The sequence below is a fragment of the Corvus brachyrhynchos genome, unplaced genomic scaffold, assembly GCF_000691975.1.
Source record: "Corvus brachyrhynchos isolate BGI_N302 unplaced genomic scaffold, ASM69197v1 scaffold245, whole genome shotgun sequence".
NCBI classification, from domain to species: Eukaryota; Metazoa; Chordata; class Aves; order Passeriformes; family Corvidae; genus Corvus; species Corvus brachyrhynchos.
In genome coordinates this window covers 3,377,428-3,399,475 of record NW_008238988.1, presented here as the reverse complement: position 1 = coordinate 3,399,475, position 22,048 = coordinate 3,377,428, and the positions used below count along the sequence as shown (strand labels likewise).

The window sequence follows — 22,048 nt, the reverse complement described above, 5'->3', positions numbered from 1 at the left end:
TCATGCTGTGGATTGCTTGCCATAAAGTTAATAAGTGTTTATCTCTTTGAAGCTTTAAGTTATAAAGGTAAAACTAAGGAACTTAAAATAATAACAGATTATAGAAGTCACTTTAAAGGTTTTTCCAAATATGAGCTGAAATCAAGCATTGGAACTTAATTACAAAATAAATACTGTCTGGAGCATCAAATCCAGGTATGGTTGGAGAAAAAATTGTTCTGCAACCTGAGCAGAAGTCAGGATAAGGAAAATGAGTTAAACAAAAAAGCCCCAAACAAATCAAAAGAACCTAACCAAAAAACCCCCTGGAATTCCTGTGAATTCTTTGTCTTGTAAATACCAGACCTCTTCTGTGTTAGGCAGGTATGCTACGTGTATTAGTGTTTTCATTTTGAGGGTCACTCATTCATTCTGTCATGGACTGATGCTTTCCCTGACCTGCATTTTCTTTTATTCCTCCTGAGGTACCACTTCAGTCTTTCTGAGTAAATGTTGTTTTCTGCATATTTCACCATTACATAGGTTCAGGGCCAAATGGGAAGTGGTTTGGGTTTAGTTCTTGCTCTTAGGCTTTTGTACAAATAAATGGTTACTTTGCATATTTGCTGTTTTCATTTATGACTGCATTTATTTTCACAGCCTGAGGAAGAGCTTGATCCTGAAGAGAGGGACAACTTCCTCCAACAGCTTTACAAGTTTATGGAAGACAGAGGTAAGGCTGAATTTTACTCCTTTTTTTTTTTTAAATCTCCAGTCCACTTCTTTAATGGCACAGCACTCAAAGGGAACTCAAATCCTCCCTGAGGTGTTTTGGTTTTGTTTCTCTTTCACAAAGACGTTCTTAATGTTCACAGCCTGTTAAATAAGCCCTCAGTTGATTTCTGGATGTGACAGCCATGGCTGAGAGCTCTGCTGCTGTTAATCCCAGGCTGGAAGCTGTGGAGTCTGTTCATGGATGGTGAAGTCCAACCAGCAGAGAAAGGAGATTTGCCATCCTCAAGTCTCTGTGCAGAACTGTTCTTACCATGCACAAATGGAGCAGTGATACCTGAAGAGACAACTTAAAAGATTCTATTTCATCCTGTAGCTAGAAAAATAAAACAGTGTATTTTAAACGTCTGTCTTTACAGAATTAAGTGAGGCTTAATAAATCAGAATAGTTGAAGTCTTGGCTTCAGACCTGTATCAGAAGTGCATGTGCTCTGCATAGGGAGCAGGATGTACCTGCTGCTTGGGAGAGCTGCTGTTGCATAAGGCATTTGCAGTTGTGATGAGACTGACACTAAAATGGAAGGTTTTATGCCTCTTTTAAAAAAATATATTCAAGCCTGCAGATAGTTTTGTCTTTTAGAGTATATTGGTTTTATTCATTTTACTCATGAAGTCACCATTTCAATCCTGTATTTCAAATACTGTGTTCATCCTGCAGTAGCCTTGGTATGGAGGTAGATTGATTAGAGGTGCCCTTTTCCTTTTTTTTTAATCTTTCTTTTCTCTTGACAGCAGTTACGTGAATGATATTTCCATAGCAGCATAGAGTACAGAAAATGTTGATGTGTTTGAATTTGAAGTAACCAGAGAGCTAAGGGTAAAACATGAAGTGCTTGTAGAGTCCGAATATTTCCCCCTTTCTTTTTTTGGGGGGGGGGTTGTTAAAATTAATGGGGAAATCAAGCTGCCTTTGTAAAAGAGGGTCTGTATCCCTTCTAATGAGGTGTGTTCTAGACCACAGAATCACAAAAGAACAGTTCAAAAGCTGCTCAATATTACCAGTTCTTTAGAAATTGAGCATGTATTATAGCGGTGTTCTGGAGCTCATCCAACGTAATTTTGAGGCCTCCTGTGTATATAACCAGTGTTTCTGGAGAATAACCTGCCTTAGGGGAATAAAAGGCTAAGCTGGGGGGGGAAAGAAATCACTCTGCTGCTGGGCTCATCCACAATTTTCCTTGGATGTAGCCTGATTCTTCCCTCTTTCCTGTTTTCCTTTCTCCTTCTCTTCCTTAAACACTCATAGACTACAGAACAAGTAGGGATGTCAGGACCTTGTGAAGGCAAAAGAAGAAAGCATTTGTGTGCTGAATTTGAAGACTCAGTCCATGAAATGTTCTTTAAGCCAGTATGAGGATTCAGCAATGTGCAGGACTTCTTCAGGACTGGGACTTTCCCCCTACCTGTTTGCTTTTTATTTTTCTTCTCTGTCCTTACATAAAGATTTCTCTTCCCACTAGATTAGTTCTACATTCTGTTCTCTCAGTATAAATGTTTTGATTCTTGGAATCATGACAGTATTCCCAAAGTCCTATAAAATTATTTTAATGACTCCAAATATAATTGCATGAAGATAAAGGAAGATATGAAGCAGCAGGGAAGAGGTTTTATATTCTTCCTTGCTGGGAGGATTATTGTCTACATATGCAGCCACTTGCCCTAAGTCACTTTTGGTTTCTCCTTTTGCAAATAATTACTGTTCTTTATGTCACTGCCACTCAGCAGATTTGAGTTCTTTCTTTTCCCTGGAACTGTCCCAAATATTCATGTCCAGTTAGGGTCTTGTGCTTTTCCACATTCTGACAATTTGCCTGAGTTTCTCTTTCTAATCCAACATCTCTGCTTCTTCCTTGTTCCTTTCAGCCCATAATGTTTTGAGTTCATCTCTTCACACGTTGCTCTATTCCTGCATTCCTCAGGTGTTCTCTGGAGCTTCCTGCAGTTCTGGCTGTCCTCCCTGCTCACGAGAGGAGCAGTGGATGGATGCAGCCAGTGGATGGGGGTTGTTAATAAACCTGGGTGGCTGATAAACCACCCAGAGATAATGGTGCATTCAAAAGAGGGTGATGCCTTAACTGGTGATTGGAAACTACTGACTTGGGACATACCTTAAGCTAATTCAGTTTTTAAAATGCAGAAAGATACTTGTAATCAAATGTGTGCTAAAGGAATGGAAGAGGCAACTTGCTGTTCTTTGGGATAACTTGTTTCTGTTTTGTTTTATTCAGGTACTCCTATCAATAAACCACCAGTTCTGGGCTACAAGGACCTTAATCTCTTCAAACTTTTTAGACTGGTTTATCAGCAGGGTGGGTGTGACAATGTAAGTGTTAGATGTTCCCTGAACTAAATATGTCTATTCACTCATATCTATAAATGGTTGTCCAGGGAAGCTGTGGCTGCCCCATCCCTGGCAGTGTTCCAGGCCAGGTTGGATGGGGCTCGGAGCAACCTGGGATAGTGGAAGGTGTCCCTGCCCTAGGCAGGAGGTGGCACTGGATGAGCTTTAAGTTCCCTTCCAACCCAGACTGTTCAATGGTTATAAAAGTCTTTTGCTTGTGGGTCTGTTAGATACTGTTCTTTAATGTTCTTGCTAAACAAAACCTGTAAATTTCCTTTTTCCTTTTTTTTTTCCCCCCAAAGATTGAGAGTGGTGCTGTATGGAAGCAAATTTATATGGACCTTGGCATTCCTATTTTGAACTCAGCTGCTTCCTACAATGTAAAAACTGCTTATAGAAAGTAAGTCCTCATATTGGATAATGGTGAAAACATTTTTCCTTTCTTTTTTCCTAACAGTAGCCTGTACATTATTCAAGAGATTTTTGATAGTTTAGGGACAGCAGCCGATACCCTTCGGTTAATGAACAGTTCTGAGCATTTCCCAGTGCTGAGGATTGAAATGGTGGAGGAAAGGAGGGAGTATTCAGGGCTGTGCAAGTTCCTGTTGCTCCAAGACATGAGAATCCTGCTCATTTCCTTATCAAGAAACTTGCACTTTCCTCATGTGCTGATGCCATTTCAGAGGCCAACAGTGAAATTTAAAAATAAGCTTTGGCAGATTCAGTTTTGCAAGTTAAGGCAATTAACAGGAATGGACTGCTCAATCTCTAGATCTCGTATGCATTGAGGAGAATTTTATACCAGTTGCTTTAAGTTCATGAAAGGTGTTAACTGAAAAAAGACATGTTTCAGACTGTATATTTACATATAATTTCTGCAGAATTTGTAGAATAATGGCTTTAGGACTTTGCTATGGTGGATGTGACAGTGTTAAGTAGTAAAATCATGAATAAATGCATAAGTCTTTCTTCTGACCCTCGCTTTTTCAGCTGTGTTGTAACTTTTGAATTGGAAACCTTTTAGCAATGACATTTTTCAAGCTAATTTTCTAAATAAAAATTATTTTTATTATTTATCCTCCTGGAAGTTTGACACGAAACAATTGAGCTTTTTGAGTAAAAGGGAAGAATGAGGTTCTCTTGACTCGAACCTAAGGAAATTTGGAAATAGGGATGACTAATGACTCAACTCATGTTAATTTGATGAAGATGACAATATTGATACTATCTTCAGAGGGATTTGAACTGGGCACATGTTTAAGGTCTGTATTTTACAGAGAAAAGTGTTTATCCTAGAAGGAATAATTGGTAAGTGTGTACTAGGTTGCTGTTACAGTGGAAATAATAATGATGATGTTGCTTGGACACATGAAAATGTGTTGTGACAGTGATAGTGTTGTAACTTGCTTATTAATTCTTTGAGGAAAAAGCTAATTCATACCTCTCTCACCTGTAACTGGGTTAGAGTGTGCACAGGAGTTACTAGAGTACAAGCTCGTGCATGGCTTTACTGTCATGAATTCTTAACTGTCTGGGGATGAAGTTAAATATGTGGGAAGCACCTCTCTGTATTCTTTTTTACCATTTGACTTGTGTGCAGAATTGTTTCATTTCAAAATCTTCTCTAGCTTTTTTATTTTTGTTTATTTGGGTTTGTTTGGTTGTTGTTATTTTAATTTTTTTTTATTTTCCTGAAGTTACTGAGCAGGAAAATAGGTTTTGTGCACTTTAATAAATAGAGAATGAGCGATTAAATAAAAAGGGGACCTTACTTGTCTCTGTAGGTATCTTTATGGTTTCGAAGAGTATTGCCGTTCTGCAAACATTCAGTTTAGGACCATCCATCACAATGAACCAAAAGTGATAGAAGACACACAGAAACACGTGGAACCAATGGAGGAGAGTGTGAAAGAGGAACAAAAAATGCCCCCAACAGAAGTTAAAAAAGAAGCAGAAGAAAATTATTCCAGCAGTGAAAGTGAGAAAGAAGAAATTGAGCTAAGATCCCCAAGGGTGAGTGGTTTGAACTGATTTGTGTTTAGTCCTTAACAAAGCCCCTTTGTACAGTGAGCAGTTTCCATAATGAGTTTTCCCTGTGGAGCAATTGCATGTTGGAATTGGTGCACTTGTACAAGTGTGGAGTTCTGTGAGTGTTAACTGTTAATTATGTTCTACCCAGAAACAGAATCAGGTTTGATTATTCCTTCATATTCCACACGTGTGGGATTTGCTCAGGCTGTGTTGGATGTGCTGTGGTTCAGGGATGGCTTGGGAGCTGCTTTGAGCTGTGTATCATCAGAACAGTGAAACACAGCAGGACAGTCTTGGTTGTGGGTGAGGATTTCCACAGGCACAGGGAACCTGGAGCCTTCTGGCAAGAAACAGGAATGTCAAAAACCTGCTGTGGATCTAAGAATCAAAGGAAGACCCATTTCTCTGAGTTGGTTTTTATCACAGTCTCTTTTCTAATAAAAAAACCCCACTCAAATATTACAGTATATAGACAAAAGCAGAGAGAGGAACAATTAAGTTTAGCCTTCATTTGTCTTTAAATGCTGTAGAGGTGAGGGTTGCATTAGTAGTTATATAGATCAGACCAGTGACCCATCAGCTGGTGGATACTGAACACCACAGAGAATACAAACAGTCCTTTGGAAGTATTGGAATATGACTGTAGCACTCAGTTAATTACGTTAAAAGAACATTTTGTGCTCCTTAATAGAGCATGACTACTGAAGGACAAGAATTGCTACTTTAAAATTGTTCAAATTCTAAGGATTCTGTTCCACTAAAATGTCATTCTGTTAAAGTACTTCTTGCAAAGCAGCTTTTCAAGCAAATATATGGCCTTATAAATCAATAGATGAAAGGACATGGTGTAAACAAGTTGAGACTTCTAGTATGTATTATATTTCTATCTAAATGGAAGTGGTTATTCCAAGCTGCATCAGCCTCAGAGAACTTCCTGCCATGACATTAGCTTTGTTCTTAGTTTGTTCATTTATTTTTGAGTTGGTTTTTCTTTTTGAGGACACTCAAAAAAAGGATAAAGAAATGTAAGAATTTTTGTCTTTTTAATAATTGGTTCCTTGTTCTGCCTAAAAACAATGATCCTATCAAGAGACTTTTAATAAATCAAATTATAATCCTGTGCTAGATCTCCAAGAATCACTTGCAGATAGCCCCAGGCAGCAACTGCCTGAGTACTCAAAGTGCCTTTTAAAAATGGGATACTTAAAGTTTTTTGAAAGCTGACAAATTTCTGACTATGATGTCCACAGGTGACTGTCAGGATTGAAGATGCTGAGGGGAAGATGTCTCCTCTCAGTACTCCTGTACAAGCACTTTAAATAATGTATTGCTGTAGGTGAACAAAGACATTTTGGCCCATTGTATCAAAGCAACAAACATCTGAACAAATGTCCTGAAATCCTCCAGCAGTTAATCAGAAACTCATCCTCTTTATTCCAGATGAACCAGATACAAAACCTTCAAGCTTTGATCTTAATATTTTAGAATATTTTGTTGTTTTTGTCACCTCCAGCCTTTCTTCTCAACAGGAGTTGCATGTCTCTCGTTTTTGCTGAGATTTGGAGAGGTTATGGAAAAAGCAGGTGACAGGAGTCATTTAAACTGATCTTATTTCTGTTCCAGGGACGAAGAAGACTTGCCCGAGATGCAACCCCTGCTAAAAAAGATGGTGAAGAGGATAAAACCCAAGAGAAATTAAAAGACAGTAACAAAGAAAACAAAGATGTAGAGGAAACACCTGAGAATGCAGAAAAGAAAGAAAATGAAACTCCACTAGGGAAGAAAAGTACACCAAAGCAAAAAGAGAAGAAAATTAAAAAACAGGAGGATTCTGATAAAGAATCAGATGAAGAGGAAGAGAGGCAGAGGGAGAGGTAAGCACTAACTTGTATCACCTTCCTTTGAGTTTCTCTGTGCCATAATTGAGCTGTTCTTCAGGCAGGAGAATGCAGACTTGATCTTACTGAAGTGTGAAAATCAGAAAGCTAATTCACTCAGACAGGCAGGGAAGGGAACATTTTATTTCAAGCCCATAGAGCCTGCTGTACTTTATGGAAGCATCTTTTTGTGGTCGATGCCAGACAGTATTTTTCACTGTCATTTTACTTGCCAAGGCTGTGTTGGTGTTTTATCACACCAATACCTCCAGACACCAAGCTGACCAGGCTGTAAGTCTGCCAGATGCTGTGAGGATGGGAACAGCTTGAAGACACTACCCTGGGCAGTTGAAATAGAAATGGCAAATCCCTCTTCTCCTGTCCTTTTAAGTGTTTGCTGATGGCTGGTGAAGCTACAGGCTCCTTGTTTTTATTGTGTGTCACTTGATTAGGCATCAAAGAGTTTCCTTTAAGCATGTGGGGGTGTTGCTTGTCCTCTGAGTTGCTTGCTACAAGGTAATTGATCTTCCACTGAATGCCAGCAAATATTTTTCATTAAAAGCAAGCCCATAGTTCTTCTCAGTATTCTTTTTCTTGCTGACATTTTTTGTAGTTTAACTTTTGAATTATGCTAAATTCTCCCTTAAATAGGGAGGTAATTATAGCTAAAAATGGGTTAGGTTGTAATTCTTGAACATATGTTTGAGTATAATATTTAAATAGTAGTTATAGGTGTAATAAGAGGTGGATGTATCTAATAAAGAGCTGTGCAGACACTCTTAAGCTTGGCTAAACACTCTTGTAAGTGTGGGTTTTTTCCAATGGAATGGTGGTTGTATCCATGAGAAGATCACTATGATGGCATTTCAAACTTAGGTGCAGTTCATAAACTGTAGCCTGTTAAGCAAATTGTAAAAGAACCTGTTTTTATAAATAATGTGTCAAAATCAAATCTTTCAAAAAGTGAAGTTAGTTCTTCCTGTCCTGTTCAGGAGACACACACTGAGTTAACTTTTATTCCTCTTGGTATAATCAAAATATTAATTTAAAAAATAAGCTTTGAGGTAGTTGCGCACTTTATAAATTATGTTTAAATTTTAATATAATTTTCTGGATATTTTTGGCACTTAGCCTTATTCTCCCTAAGTCCTGTTCTTGATTTAAAAAAATCTGTTTGAGCGAGCTTCAGAGACAGGACAGGGTGCAGAAAATGAATTTATTTTTTTCTCACAGCCTTTTTCTACCTTGACTACTCTCTTTAAATGTTAAAATATGATTGTTGCTAATTAGTGGGCATTTTACTGCAGGGAAGAAATTGAGAACAAAGGAGAATCAGAAGGTGAAGAGGATGAGGAGGACACAGAACCCTGCCTGACTGGAACCAAAGTGAAAGTAAAATATGGACGTGGAAAGACTCAAAAAATTTATGAAGCCAGTATTAAAAGCACAGAAATTGATGATGGAGAAGTTTTATATTTAGTTCATTACTACGGTTGGAATGTAAGGTGAGGATAACATTTCTTTGTTCAAAGGCTTTTACAAAAGAAATTTTTGTTTTTAAGGAAATAAAGTGGGAGCTGGTCAGTGGCGTGACTCCAAATTGAATTTTCAACACAACAGGCTCTGACTCTTTCACACTCTTCAATGTCAGTGATTTTGTTCATGGTGTTGCGTTGAAACGTCAGAATATACTTGTATTTTTCCAAGTGTCCATCTGGCTTAGTAATCCTCACTCCTTCCAGGAGTATCCCTGATATTTATTGTGTCTGTCAGTGTTAGCACTAGCAGACTTTCTTTTAAAGGAGTCATTGATAACGGTGAAGATATTTACAATTAAGTGTATTAAGCACTGGAATTTTGGCAGCAAAATATGTTCTTGTATTGAATGTTAACTGTGATTGTAAAAATGCTTCTCCTGGTAGCCAATCTTTATGCTACTTTATATACTTCTGGTGTATGACTCGTGGTATTCCAAATCCATAAGCAAATTTCTTTCTGTGGCAACATGAAGTTTGAGTGTGGGAATATTCCCCAAATATTTACAGGTGTCCCTTTACCTTATTTGTACCTCAGGAGATTTTGAGGAGCATTAGTGTGTTTGTGCTTTTCAGAATCTCATCCAGTTTGTTGCCATAATTGAAAAACTTTACCATTCAAAAAAAAGGTACATTTTCCTGCTGTCTGCTGAGTCATGGTGTGGTGAAAACTGTCTCACGTGTATGATGTGGAACTGAGTCAGTCCCCTGAGTGTTCCCGTGCTTTGTGGTGAGAGACAAGGCAGTTTGTACCTTCATTCCCTCATCCCGTAAGATTTTTTTTTTTTTGGGCTAGACATGTCATTAATCTTTCTAAGGCCAGATGCTGCATGCGTTGTAAATACATGCTCTGCTGTCATGGAATGGTTTGGGTTGGAAGAGACCTTAAGGCCCATCTCATTCCACCCCCCTGCCACAGGCAGGGACACCTTCCACTAGACCAGGTTGCTCTGAGCCCTGTCCAGCCTGGTGTTGGCCTTTTCCTACCTAATGAATATTTTGTGTAATTCAACTCTTTTAATCCTCCTATTCAAACAACATTTTTATGTGCAGTGATAACAGCACGTTGTTATTCTCTTTCAGGTATGATGAATGGGTGAAAGCTGATCGGATTATCTGGCCTGTGGAAAAAGGAGGACCAAAGAGAAAGCAGAAGAAAAAAACAAAAGTAATGATTTCAATAAGTTTGTAGTGCTGTATTTAATGGCTAGCACTGTCCCTGTTTAAAAGGAAAAAAAGTTATTCCATCCACAGTGTAGTTTTTTAATAGAGCAAAAAGTTTGATAATCAGCAGTGAAACATTAATAAAAATCTGTTGTGTCCCCTGCAGAATAAAGAAGATGGTGAGAAGGATGAGAAGAAGGACGAGGAGAAACAAAAATCCAAGCGTGGGCGGCCCCCTCTGAAATCCACTCTTCCATCCAACACGTCCTGCAGCCTCCCCAAAACGCCCAACAGTGAAGGTAAATCCGGCTCCAGAGGTGCAGGGAGCAGCGTGTGCTCCCCACCATTCCCAGCTGGATCCCAGGGTCCCCGTGGTGCCCTGGTGGTGCCCTGGTGGAGTTGTGGCCTGGAGCTGCATGTGAGCTCTGAGGTCCCTCGGGGCCGGCGCTGCCACAGCACAAACGCTCGGCGCTCGTTCCGCTCGATGAACATTAATTCTTTCGATTTTAATTTTAGCAACACCTCGCAGGCAGACGAGACGTAGCTCAGGAATGTTTGATTCTGATAGAGGATCAAACGGTGAGTGATCTCAGCCCTGTGTATGTTATGGAGGTTTTTTCAGTACCTTTTTGAAAAGAGGTTTGGTTTTTATTTTTTTTTTTACCTTCTTTTTTAGTTGGTGTTTTTTTATTTTTTTTTTTTTTCCTTTCTCCTTGTAAAATTTATTGAGGAAGTAGTTGAGCTGACACTGCTGAGGAGCACAGTTTGTGCACTGAGGAGCAGTGACTGTACAAGTGATTCCATGTTCTTCAGCCAGACCCTTTCAGTCCTGAACAGACCAAATCCAGTGCTATAATGATAGTCTTAATTGTGCTAATTAAGTCTTCAACCTCAATACTACATCATCCAGCAGAGCAGTTAATTATACACAAATGGCAGCAACATCTTTGGTATTTCTAAGCCTCTCTGAACAAGAGCTGAAATGAAATCACGGTCTCCTTTTAGTACAGATCCCTGAATAATCTGGTAATGTACTAAAGCCTGCTCTCTGCGTGGTGCATCATTTGTACAATAGCTTAGCAATGAGTCCATATTGGGATGTAGAGGGGTTTTATTTTTGGGTTTGGGTTGGGTTTTTTCCTCTGCATGGAGGGGAGAAGTGTTGATTTTTGGTTTTGTACTGTCACATGGAGGAGGCAATATCCATGGGATCAGGAGAATGTGTAAAACTATTTTTGCTGCTATAAAATGTAATTCATTTGTATTGGATTATTTGGGAAATAGTAGTAGGACAATCATAGACTTGAACTAAATCACCTGAGTTAAGAGCATCATCCAGATGCTCCCTCAACTCTGCAGTTTTGCAGAAATTTTAGGTAAAAATAGAACTGTAGCAAGTGTGTTGAATAATACAGGATTTTTTAAGTTTAATATTAATTATTGTAAACTGATGTTGACACCACAGATTACTGTAAATAGGGGTTTTTTTGTGAGGTTCAAATAAGAAGTCATGTTGTAATTAATTATTAAGGGTGCTGTTCGCTTCTTTTAAAAATTTTTTTAGACTCTGGCACATCTGACAGTGAAGCAGATGAGTCATCTGAAAAGAATTTGAATGAAGAATTTTCTCCAGAAACTTCAGAACTGGAAAAAAGTGAAAAACTCCGTGATGAGAAGCTGGATGAGGAAAACCCAAAGATTTCTCATGCGTTGAAAGAAAATGACAGGACTCAAGTACAGCCACTAGAAACACTGAAACTGGAAGTTGAGGAAAGTGAACAGATTGTCCAAATTTTTGGAAATAAAACAGATCAAATGGAAGAAATCAAAAGAGAGGTTGAAAAATCACCTAAGGGAAAAGGGAGAAGGAGCAAGACAAAAGATCCGTCATTAGAGAATGCAAAGATTGCACCAGGAAGCCAGGAAGAGGTGGCAAATGAGTCTCTTACAGAACCTGAAAGATTAGATGTGTCTTCCTTGGACTGTAAAGACATTTCCAGCACTACTGAAAGTGAAACAGAACCTTCCACAAAAGATAAGAAGCTTTTGAAAAGGAAAACTTTGGAACAGGCATCACCTGAGAAGAGAAATCGACGAGAGAGTGAGATGGAAGTGCCAAATATTGTATCTGAAGAGAGGACCAATGAATGTACTGGAGCAGAGGAATGTAGAGGGCTGAATGCTGAGGAGTCCCTCAGAACTGAAAACGAGGAGATGCCATCCCTGGTGGCGGAATCGGTTCCACACGGCCCAGAGCTGAGGAACGACAGCTTCCAACGTCCAGCCGAAGCGAACGAGAGCCTTCCCTTAAAAGATGAAGATGACACAATGCCTCAGATTGGTCCTGAAACCTTGCTGTGCCATGAAGTAGACCTGGATGACTTGGATGAGAAGGAGAAGAGCAGCAGTGAAGACACAATAGCAGAAAAGCCAGACCCCAATGCTTCCAACTCTGCCCCCTCTGCCTTAGCCCCCACCGTCACCTCGAGCTTCCCGGTGGCCTCTCCCTTGGCCCTCAGCCAGGATGAGTCACGCAGCATCAAGAGTGAGAGTGATATGACCATTGAGGTGGACAGTGTGGCCGAAGAGTCTCAGGAAGGTCTCTGTGAGAGCGAGTCTGCCAATGGATTTGAAGCCAGTACCACGTCGAGCAATTGCAGCATCGCCGGGCAAGAGAGGGAGATGGGAGAGAAAGGTGAGCATTTCCTGGAGGAGTCATTCCCTGCTGGAATCATTGCTGAAGGTGTCTTGAGACTGGTGTCACTTGGCTAAAAATGGCTGGTTTGTTGTGTCTTCTGGTTATAGAATCATGGAATGGTTTGGGTTGGAAGGGACCTCAAAACCCGTCTTGTTCCAATCCCCTGCCATGAGCGTGGACACCTTCCACTATCCCAGGTTGCTTCAAGCCCCGTCCAACCTGGCCTGGAACACTGCCAGGGATGGGCCAGCCACAGCTTCTCTGGGCAACCTGTCCCAAGTCCCCCTCCAACTCTCTTGGAGCTCCTTTAGACCCTGGAAGGGGCTCTAAGGTCTCCCCAGAGCCTCCTCTTCTCCAGGCTGAACAGCCTCAACTCTCTCAGCTTGTCTGGTTTTAGACTTCTTTGTTGCTTATAAAAAGAGCTTTTTAGTAGTAGAAGTATTTGAGGTGTCTTATGTTTTATTTTTGATTTTTTTTTTCCTTCTCTCATAGGTCAAAAAAGACCCAGTGACAGTAATAGTGGAACACTGGCAAAAAAGCAAAAGCGAACTCCAAAGCGAACCAGTGCTGCAGCCAAAAATGAAAAGAATGGAACAGGTATATTCCTGCAGGGGGAGGAGGGGGAAGGTTATCCTGTCCTGTAAACATGTGTAAGAGCCTACTGTTCTCACTGTTACAATTAATTTCCAGTGGATGGGGCTTCCCTCTCAAGGTTTCTAATTTTAATCATCTTGGTTATTGGTGATAAACTGGAGAGAAGTTCTGAGCTCTGCAGTAGCAATGTAACTGGGAAATCTCTTGGCTATTTTATATTACTTACTTAGGAAAAACATCTAAATTATTATTTATATTAGCAGTTACTAAATATTTACCATTATGCCTGTGTATTGGATTGATTATGAATTTGGGAGAGGGCACATTTGAAGTCTTACAATAGGTGTTTCTCATGGCAAAAAAATTGCCATTATGAAGTATGGAAAAATGTTTGCTAAAGAACAGCTTTTCATCCAAAGGAATCCTGTCCAGCTTTTCTTTCAAGCATTTGACTATTTCATAACTTGTTATAGAAATCTGGATTTTTATGTTTCTGTAGCTCATTTTTCGTAGAACCACAGAATCGTTTGGGTTGGAAAGGACCTTAAAAATTATCTTGTTCCAACCCCTTGCCATGGGCAGGGACACCTTCCACTATCCCAGGTTGCTCCAAGCCCCATCCAGCCTGGCCTGGAACACTGCCAGGGATGGGGCAGTCACTCTTCTGTGGGCAGCGTGGGCCAGGGCCTCAGCACCTTTATAATAAACAATTTCTTTCTAATATCCCATCTATCCCTGCCCTCCTTCAGCTTAAGGACATTCCCTCCTGTCACAAAATTTTTGACAACCATTGCATGAATGAGTCAGTGTTTTTGGCCCTTGTGACAACACTGTTATATTTTTAAATATCAGACTAAAATAGTAATTATCTGACATACACTATTCAGATATATTTAACATGCCTGGGGAAAACTTGGCAGTTATGGTGGGAATCTAAAATATTTGAATATATGAGCTAAAAATTTTCAGTTACGTGTTAAACTTCTGTTGTTTTTAGTCATGTTTCAGAACTGTTCCTTTAGATGTGTAAAGCAGTTTGATAACTAAATACAATCATGTGCTACCTACCAATAGTAGTACAGGCTTATAATCTTTAAGAAAAGGATTTTAGTGTCTGCTCTTATTAGAAAGCTAAAATAGGTGATGTAAGATAGTTTATCAGTGCTCTAATATTCTAATTTTGATATGTTTATTTATTCTTTCTGTAAAGAAATTTGGCTATTGCTTTTTAACTAGGTCTAGTCAGCCCTTGAATTCTCCTGCATCAACCATGATTATTACACTTGAGAGTTCAGTGCATGTTGTGTCTGGTCAGGTTATTCATAGAATCTGAGGCCATTATTCCTTGGATGCATTCTAGGATCTTCTGAGCAAGAAATGTCAGTTTTTTCTTAATCATTATTTTTTTATTATAACCACAATTGTGAAAATGTCAAGGTGGAGGTTTTAAATCCAAATTAAATTCTTCTTCCTGCAGGACAAAGCAGTGACAGTGAAGACCTCCCTGTTCTGGACAGTTCCAGTAAATGTACTCCTGTCAAACACATCAATGCATCCAAACCACAGAAGATTTCCCGCTCCCCTGCCAGGGTGATTTCCCCTCACATCAAAGATGGAGAGAAGGACAAACACAGGGAGAAGCACCACCACCAGAATGCTTCACCCAGAGTGTACAAATGGAGCTTCCAGCTCAGTAAGGATTCTTGCAAAGACTTGATTACAGGGAATTTGTGAGAAAATTTGTTCTGAAAGAAAGACATGCAAATTTTAGCATTCTAAATTAGGTGTGGGCCTTTTCTAGCATAGTTATGGAAATGGGTTTTCTTCCATGCTGTGTCCTACATCCTCTTAAGAAATGCATTCATTTGTTTAAAATCACTTTGATGAAGTTATTTTTTCTCTTCTTTCCATTTACAGATGAACTGGACAATATGAGCAGCACTGAAAGGATCTCCTTCCTACAAGAAAAACTACAGGAGATACGAAAATACTACATGTCCTTGAAGTCAGAAGTAGCAACCATAGACAGGAGAAGGAAACGATTAAAAAAGAAAGACAGAGAAGGTAAGGCTGAGATTTGCTTTATGGTTCCCATGAGGAGTTAATTTGTTTGGAAATGCATAACTCAAAGCAACTTGAGTTTAATTGATATTTTTGAAGAAAGGAAAGTGTTACCATCTGTTTGCATACATATTTAGAAAGAATTTTTGTGGCTTTTCAGAACTTGAACCTGACAGAAACGTTTGCTGCCTTTTATAACTGTGTATTAGAAACTTGGGCTTCCTAGTGCAAGTGTTTTCCATTAGTGCAATGACTCATCTGAGTTACCGTTTCAATAATTGGGTAAGGCTAATCCTGTGTCTGTGAATACAGCAGTGAAAGCAATTGGCAGTGAAAGCAATCAGCAATACTGATACCTCTGTATCAGTTTTTTGTGCCTGTGCTGCTGCTTTGATGTTTTTTAAACAACCTAATAACCAAGGAAGCCTTCCTTGTGAGCTGTACTTCAATAACCTGCTGCTGATCTGTTGTTCTGTATGTTCAGTGTCACATACAGGAGCATCCATGTCATCTGCTTCCTCAGACACTGGAATGAGCCCCTCGTCATCCTCTCCTCCCCAGAACGTGCTGGCTGTCGAATGCAGGTGATAAAACATTTTCTGCCTTGCCAGCAACTTGCTGCCATGGACATAAACCCTGAAATTCAGCCACAGAAAGCACTCAACTGGTTTGACATTGCCAAGTATATCCTGTACACACTTCCACTGCTGGACTGTACCTGTTCCCCCCTCCTACCCTCTTCTTTTGTTTAATTTACTGTTCAGAGAACTTAAGCTCATTGGTAACTGAAGGTTTGTAGGCACAATGTGACATCCTTGTCATTGTGTTTGTTTTTGTTTCTTGTTTGTTTCTTTTTGTTTTGTTTTGTTTTTCTTAACACAGAGAAAGGGCACTTATGAAATTTGAAAAGTTATGTCCAATGAAGCATTCAGGTGTTCTAGGGTGATCTTAAAAAAAAAAAAAAAAAGCAAGTGCACCAAGCAGACATCAGAGTATTATCCAAAAGAACTGAGTAACTGCTGCACTTTCACCGAGCTGTGGGTAACTCTTGGTGAGTAGTTCCTCTTTGTGGAAGCACTTGCTATACAGAACTGCCAAAGTATGTGTTCAGCAATGTGCCCAGTTTTAAAGCTGTAAATGGGACAAAATAAATTGTGAAAGGAAGTGTAGTTGACTGAAAACTACAGTTGTAATAAGTCTTCCACTTTTTATAGGATTTTTGAGCACACAATTATGCAAATGTTTTAATGTTTATTAATGTTTACAGTGGAATTGTGAATAGGTTTTCAGTGGACTATCTTATCCCTTGACAAAAATATTTTGTCTTTTTTCTATGTAATTTCAGAGTTTTTATTTTGTTACAAAAAGACGAAAAATGAAATATATAACAACAATGAACTTATTTAACAAGATTTCTAAAGCTGAAATTTTTGTGTAAAATAAGGTATCTTGCGACTTGTTAAATATATTTATTCAGACATTGGATGTTGTATTTTTATGTATTTTTTAAAATATTAATAAAATTGGAAAAAAAAATTCTAGGTTAGTTCACTCTTTGGACAAAACATCCTTATCAGTTCTGGTTCTTCAGGAGGAGTTATCCAGTAGCCAAGCCTGTACTTCCAATGGGTCTGTCTACATATCCTCCACCACACAGATCTGCCAGCAGGCATCTGGGTTCAACTAAAACTTTATTTGGAAACTTTGGCAGTCCTAGTACTTAACCTTGTTTGGAGGAACAAAATTTATTGGGTTGCCCTTAAGATGCTTTGTCACAAGTTCTTGTGTTTGCTGTACTGCCGAATAAATTTATATCTCCCAAAGTTGAGATGCACCAATAAAGTAAAGCAACTGTGTGTGCTCTGCCTGTGGATTGTCCCACGGGCAGATGCAGGTTGTAAATAACTCTTCCAAACCCATGTATTTAAAGCAGTTTGCATATACATTATGTATAAAAAGTGATTTTTTAATCAATTTTTTTATTCATGTTTGTACATTGAAAGGGGGTCTGAACCCCTTTTTCTGTGTTTAATATGCTGTAGAGTAATAACATAGATGCTCTAGACTGTATATCGGGATATTCTGGTTCCACACGGCAGAAGGTCAGGAGGAAACACTAGTGATGGCGTAGCATTACTAAAATTGATGTTTCTTGAAATTTCATTTTACAACATTTGTCAACTTGTGATTCCAATTCCTTCCGTTTTCGCAGAAAATTAAAGAAAAAGTACTCTTGTAAATGCACTTTTTCTGTCTTTTCTTCAGCAGAGCAGAACTATTTCAATGTAAGATAAATATGGAGCTCACTAGACAGCGCTAATAAAGGCCATGTTTTAAACATAGGCTTTATATTCTATTTTTATTTAAGTGATTGTTCTTGTAAATGTCTGGACTTTACCCTAAATAGGAAAGTTAATCTCCATAAATTACTGTAAAGACTTTTTTCAGAGCTAACTTTTACTTGTTAATCTTATAATAGCTACGAATAAAAAGCAATACTCATTTAAAAGGAAGTAGCATGGGTCACATGTTTAATATTTGCAGAAGCAAATTTAAAATCTGGGGAAGTAACAAGTTTAATTACGTGTTGTGCAGATCTCTGATATCTAACCTGTGTGCATACTGTGAGATCTGAAACAGGCACAGAGGCACTCCCAGCACAGAGGATGGAGGAGCTGCTGCCCGTCTGTGCCTCGGTCTGGATGTTCCCCACGTGTGTTCTCAGCTGACTGCTGCTCCTGTCTCTTAGGAATGTTTAAAACACTGCTTGGAAGGCTCCAGGTATGCTCCTGTGGAACATGGAAACCCATTCCAACCCACTGGCAGAGAGAACTTGCTCCTTTGCTTCCTGTTCCACCTGCTTCCCTTGCACTGCTCACCCCAAAAACAACTGGCATTATTCTGGCACAGCACTAAACCTGCAGGAAAAGGTGGACTTTCTGCCAAGCCACTGGCAAAGCCTCCAGCATGTCACTGATTTCCTGGTTTTATCTTTCTGGGAAGGAGCATATCAGTTAAATTATTCAGTAGATGTTTGCAGTAGTTTCCTATGATGTTTAAAAGTATCACAGAGAAAAGAAGATTTAACTGGTATTATTGGGCTATCGTGGGTTAAAGGTCAAATCAAGAAAAAACCCTAATAAAATCTATGATTTGTAACTCTACAGTAATCCCCTTATTGAAACCTTGTTGATATAAATTCCAGAATGTCTTTCACTGAATGAAAGTTTATGCTGTTGAAGACGCAGTAATTATGATTATACAGAATTGGGATTTTTTTAAATAAGAGATTAAATATTGTGTTTCTGAGACCAAGCAAAAAATAAAGCATCCTTGTGGCAGTCTTTGTGCTGTTCTCCTGCCTTCTGCTCTACAGGTTTTTCTCAAAATGTCATTTCAAGCTTCCTTAGGAGATTAAAAAAAAAAAAAATTAGATGTGGTATGCAACCCTCTTAAAAAGAACAAGGTTGATGTGGTATGCAACACTCTTAAAAAGAACAAGGTTGTAAGAGAATCAGACTCTTCCTTCATTTCCTTCAGTTGATACAAAGAACTGTCACATTGCTGGCTGATACCTTATTTTGGTGTTAGCATAAATCTGAAAACTTGGAATGTTTCCATGCAAGGACATAAGGTAAGATTCATTTCCTTGTTTTAGTTTTCACTTTCTTTCCGTCAAGTGTATCAGCTACATTTGTACTAATGAGTTTTTATTTTCTACTGTGAAAGTTTAGCAACACCCAGTTAAATCCCTGCTTGGTTTTGGCTCCTCTCTCAGGTTGCTGGTGGCTGAGAAAGTTTCTCTTGCTTAATCAGCCTGAACAGATCAGGAGATCAGGCAGGAGAAGCAGAGTTGTCAGAACAATAATAAAAAGTCATTGTTTTGACAGAGGTTAAGCAGATTTGCAGTAGTAATTATCAGTGAATTAAAAGCATAACAAGGGCAAAGGAATGTGTGTCTTCATGAAGGATGATGTATCTGACCTTCACAGGGAGCAGCAGAAAAGGTGATTAAATCTGTGTTCGTGCTTTTGTGCATGCTTGAATCTAATTCTTTTTAAGGTGCAGCATTAGAATAGACAGAAATTTTTTAAATGGATGTGTATTCTCTTTTTTGTAGGGGGAGCCTTGCAGTAATGGATACCAAAATTACTCAGGATGGCTTTGATGTGGAGCTGGAAAGAGAATCTGAATCTAAGGATTGTCAACTCCTGTGCCTCAGTCAGAATATCCACTGCTGAGAGAGCCTTTTCTCTCCAGACAGGTTTGTCAACCAGATGGAATGTCACATTAAAAACATTAATACTTAACATGTTCGTCTTTTCCCCATTAAAAATATTCTTGGATAGCTGAGGCAGCCAAATGGATTTTCTGGGCAGCATTTACTGGAATTCTTTTACAGCAGTAAGTCTAAGAAATGCTGTTGTCTTTAAGAAAAGAGGAGGTTTGGTTTGATGGCTTGAAAGAAATCTGACATGAGCCAGGAGCCAGATTTACCAGCTGAAATAAAAGATTAATGTGTTCACAAAAGTATGTTGAGCTGTTTACTTCACTGTGCCCCTGCCTTTGCAGAAATTATGCACTGAAATCTTGGTTATTTTTCGTTCTCTGGTCTTGGGATTTTATTATTTGCTATGGTGTGCAGGATAAAAGGTCTGGGGATGTGGGAAACATAAAACTGTGGAACCAAAGGGGATTTTGCCAGAGGCTGACTCACTGTAATTCCAGGGCTTAGGAAAATGACATTTTATAATTAGCTCACACTATTAAGCTATTGCTCTCAAATTTTGAGAAAATTCTCCCATATTACCTCACACCAAATAGATGGGATTTTAAGAGGTCTCAGAGCTTAAAATTATTCATCTTTATCAGTTACCACTGAGTAGCTGGGATTTATTTGGGGTCTTTTGTTTGCTCTGGAGATCTGTGAGTTCCCCAAATTCCAAAAGCATTTATTAGTCCCATCCACTGCTTTGGAGGAATATGTAAATTCAGTTTTCTGTTCCAGTGTTTCTGGTCTGAATTTGTGCTTGTTTTAATGCCACATTGAGTGGTGGATTTTATGATTAGCCACAGCCCAATGACAAATACTCACCGTGCTTTCATTTAAAGAATACGGGAAGGATAAAACAGTGTTAATTGTGAAAGCAGATTTTCTAAGAATAGGACTTGTCTGGTATCTTTGTTTTGAATGATCTTTGCTATTTATGTTGTTCTTCCTGCTCCTTACATTGCAGAGGAACCCTGAATTCTGTCTCAGAGCAGGTTGGTTCTGCTTCAGCTCTGCAGCTCTTTACATTGGTTAACACCCTTATGCTGTTGCATATCCCACACCAGGAGTTTTCAAACATGAAGAAGTCTCTTTGTTTGATGGCATTTGGCCTTATTGCAGCAGCACAGCTCACTCACTGCAGTAACCACGGAAGCTTTGCTTCACTTTCCCTCTTTGAGTGTTTGCCAGCAAAGAAAAGCTGCCCTGGAGCTCTGCTACCGCTGTGACAACCTGCAGGGGGTTCTCACTCGCGTGTTTAACCCTCCCCCTGAGCCTGGTGGTGAGGGACACACTGCGCTGGGTTGGTTGCTGTGGGTTTGGTGATGTCTCTCTCTTTTCCTGCTGTTGAGAGTAACCCAGTGTTTCCATTCCAGCGCTGTCAGTGTCTTCAGCTATTCCTAAACTCCTCCTCTAATCCCTCATCTGGGTACAGTTTGACCTAATTTACCATGTTCCTGCCAGCTATGCCAGTTTCATAAGGAGGGGTAAGATGTGGAGTTTGTATGAAATACTTTGTTACATTGCACAAGAGTGTTTTTTCTTTCTGTTTTAACAAGGCACTTGTTCATGTGGATGTGTAGCTTAAAACCATCTCTATTGATGTTCCTTTATTTCCCTTATGAATAAATAAAGCTATTTTAAAAAGAAAAAAAAAGAAAAACCCCAACCTTTGATTCCTTCTGTACGTGCTGTGTTTCCCACCCTGCAGGTGACCCCTGTGTGCCATCCCAGTGGCATGGATGGAGGGGCAGGAGCTCAGGGTGGCTGCCCTGAGGTGGGCAGGACAATCCCCTTCTGATAAGGAAAAATGGATTTGGCAGGGGAACCAGTGAAAAGTAAAATTCTATGTTGGTCTGTGCAGGTATTTGAATGTGTTTAATTCAGAATGTGAGAGCAGCCCCACTTAATCCTGTGGGAATAATTATGGAATAATGTTATCCACAGGCAGTGCAGGAGGGAGCTGGTTTGTGTGGCTGTGGTTTGGCTGCTGCTGCTGCAGTTCTTGTTTCCTGCTTTTCCTTTGGAGAACCCTGAACAATTGATGAGAATGTGATTCCTCTTTGGCTCAGAGGCACCTTGCAGCATCCCTGTACAGGGTAACATCATTTTTAAAACCCTCTAATATTAAGCAGAATTGTAAATTTTTGAGTTCTTTTAATGCTTTCCTCTGGAAATTCAGGGTGCAGCCATAATGCAGGTTAAGTGTCACAAGCTCTTAATTGCTTTTACAGCTCTTAGAGTTTGGGCCAGACTCATTCAAGCATTTTCAGAGCTGAACTTAATGGACTTCCTAAGATTTGAACTGGATTCTCTAAATGCCATATGCCGACTTCCCAGCTAGCTAAGAGAAAATGCTGAAACAAGAGCTGTTGCTAAGCTCCAGTTCCCAGAGAGGGGAATGTCAGAGCATGGAGGATTTGCCTCCTTGCTCTGAAGCCACAGCCACACTCGGTGTTTCATCCACACTCCCTGACAGCACTGCAGTCACTCCTTTTCTTGCCTTCCAACAGAGCTCAGCAGTTGAAGCTCTCAGCAGGGGATTACATAAATTGGGGCTTTGCTTTTATCCTGGAGAGAATTCAAGGAGCCTCTATTATAATCTTCCAGCTGATTGATCTGATGCCTCTGCCAGCACTGCTGCTGTCCAGGGCACTCTGGAGCAAGGCTCTCATTTGACCCTTCCTGCTGTAAAGATTCTGGTTC

General features: G+C 39.5%; 1 protein-coding gene across 2 annotated transcripts in view; it reads left to right on the top strand.

Annotated features, from left to right (window-relative positions):
• Nucleotides 1-18,415, top strand: part of ARID4A (AT-rich interaction domain 4A) — a 47,041-nt gene extending 28,626 nt beyond the window's left edge. Inside the window, exons 11-24 of one of the 2 annotated variants that reach the window (XM_008637292.2) lie at nt 640-712; nt 3,000-3,094; nt 3,415-3,512; nt 4,897-5,125; nt 6,767-7,017; nt 8,328-8,525; nt 9,639-9,723; nt 9,886-10,018; nt 10,236-10,298; nt 11,284-12,414; nt 12,910-13,014; nt 14,489-14,704; nt 14,929-15,075; nt 15,557-18,415. In XM_008637292.2, coding sequence (XP_008635514.1) covers nt 640-712; nt 3,000-3,094; nt 3,415-3,512; nt 4,897-5,125; nt 6,767-7,017; nt 8,328-8,525; nt 9,639-9,723; nt 9,886-10,018; nt 10,236-10,298; nt 11,284-12,414; nt 12,910-13,014; nt 14,489-14,704; nt 14,929-15,075; nt 15,557-15,660 — 2,928 coding nt within the window. In that variant the 3' untranslated portion in view covers nt 15,661-18,415. The remainder of the gene's footprint in view (nt 1-639; nt 713-2,999; nt 3,095-3,414; nt 3,513-4,896; nt 5,126-6,766; nt 7,018-8,327; nt 8,526-9,638; nt 9,724-9,885; nt 10,019-10,235; nt 10,299-11,283; nt 12,415-12,909; nt 13,015-14,488; nt 14,705-14,928; nt 15,076-15,556) is intronic. The other variant, XM_017738868.1, reaches the window with a different exon arrangement.
• Nucleotides 18,416-22,048: the final 3,633 nt, after the last annotated feature.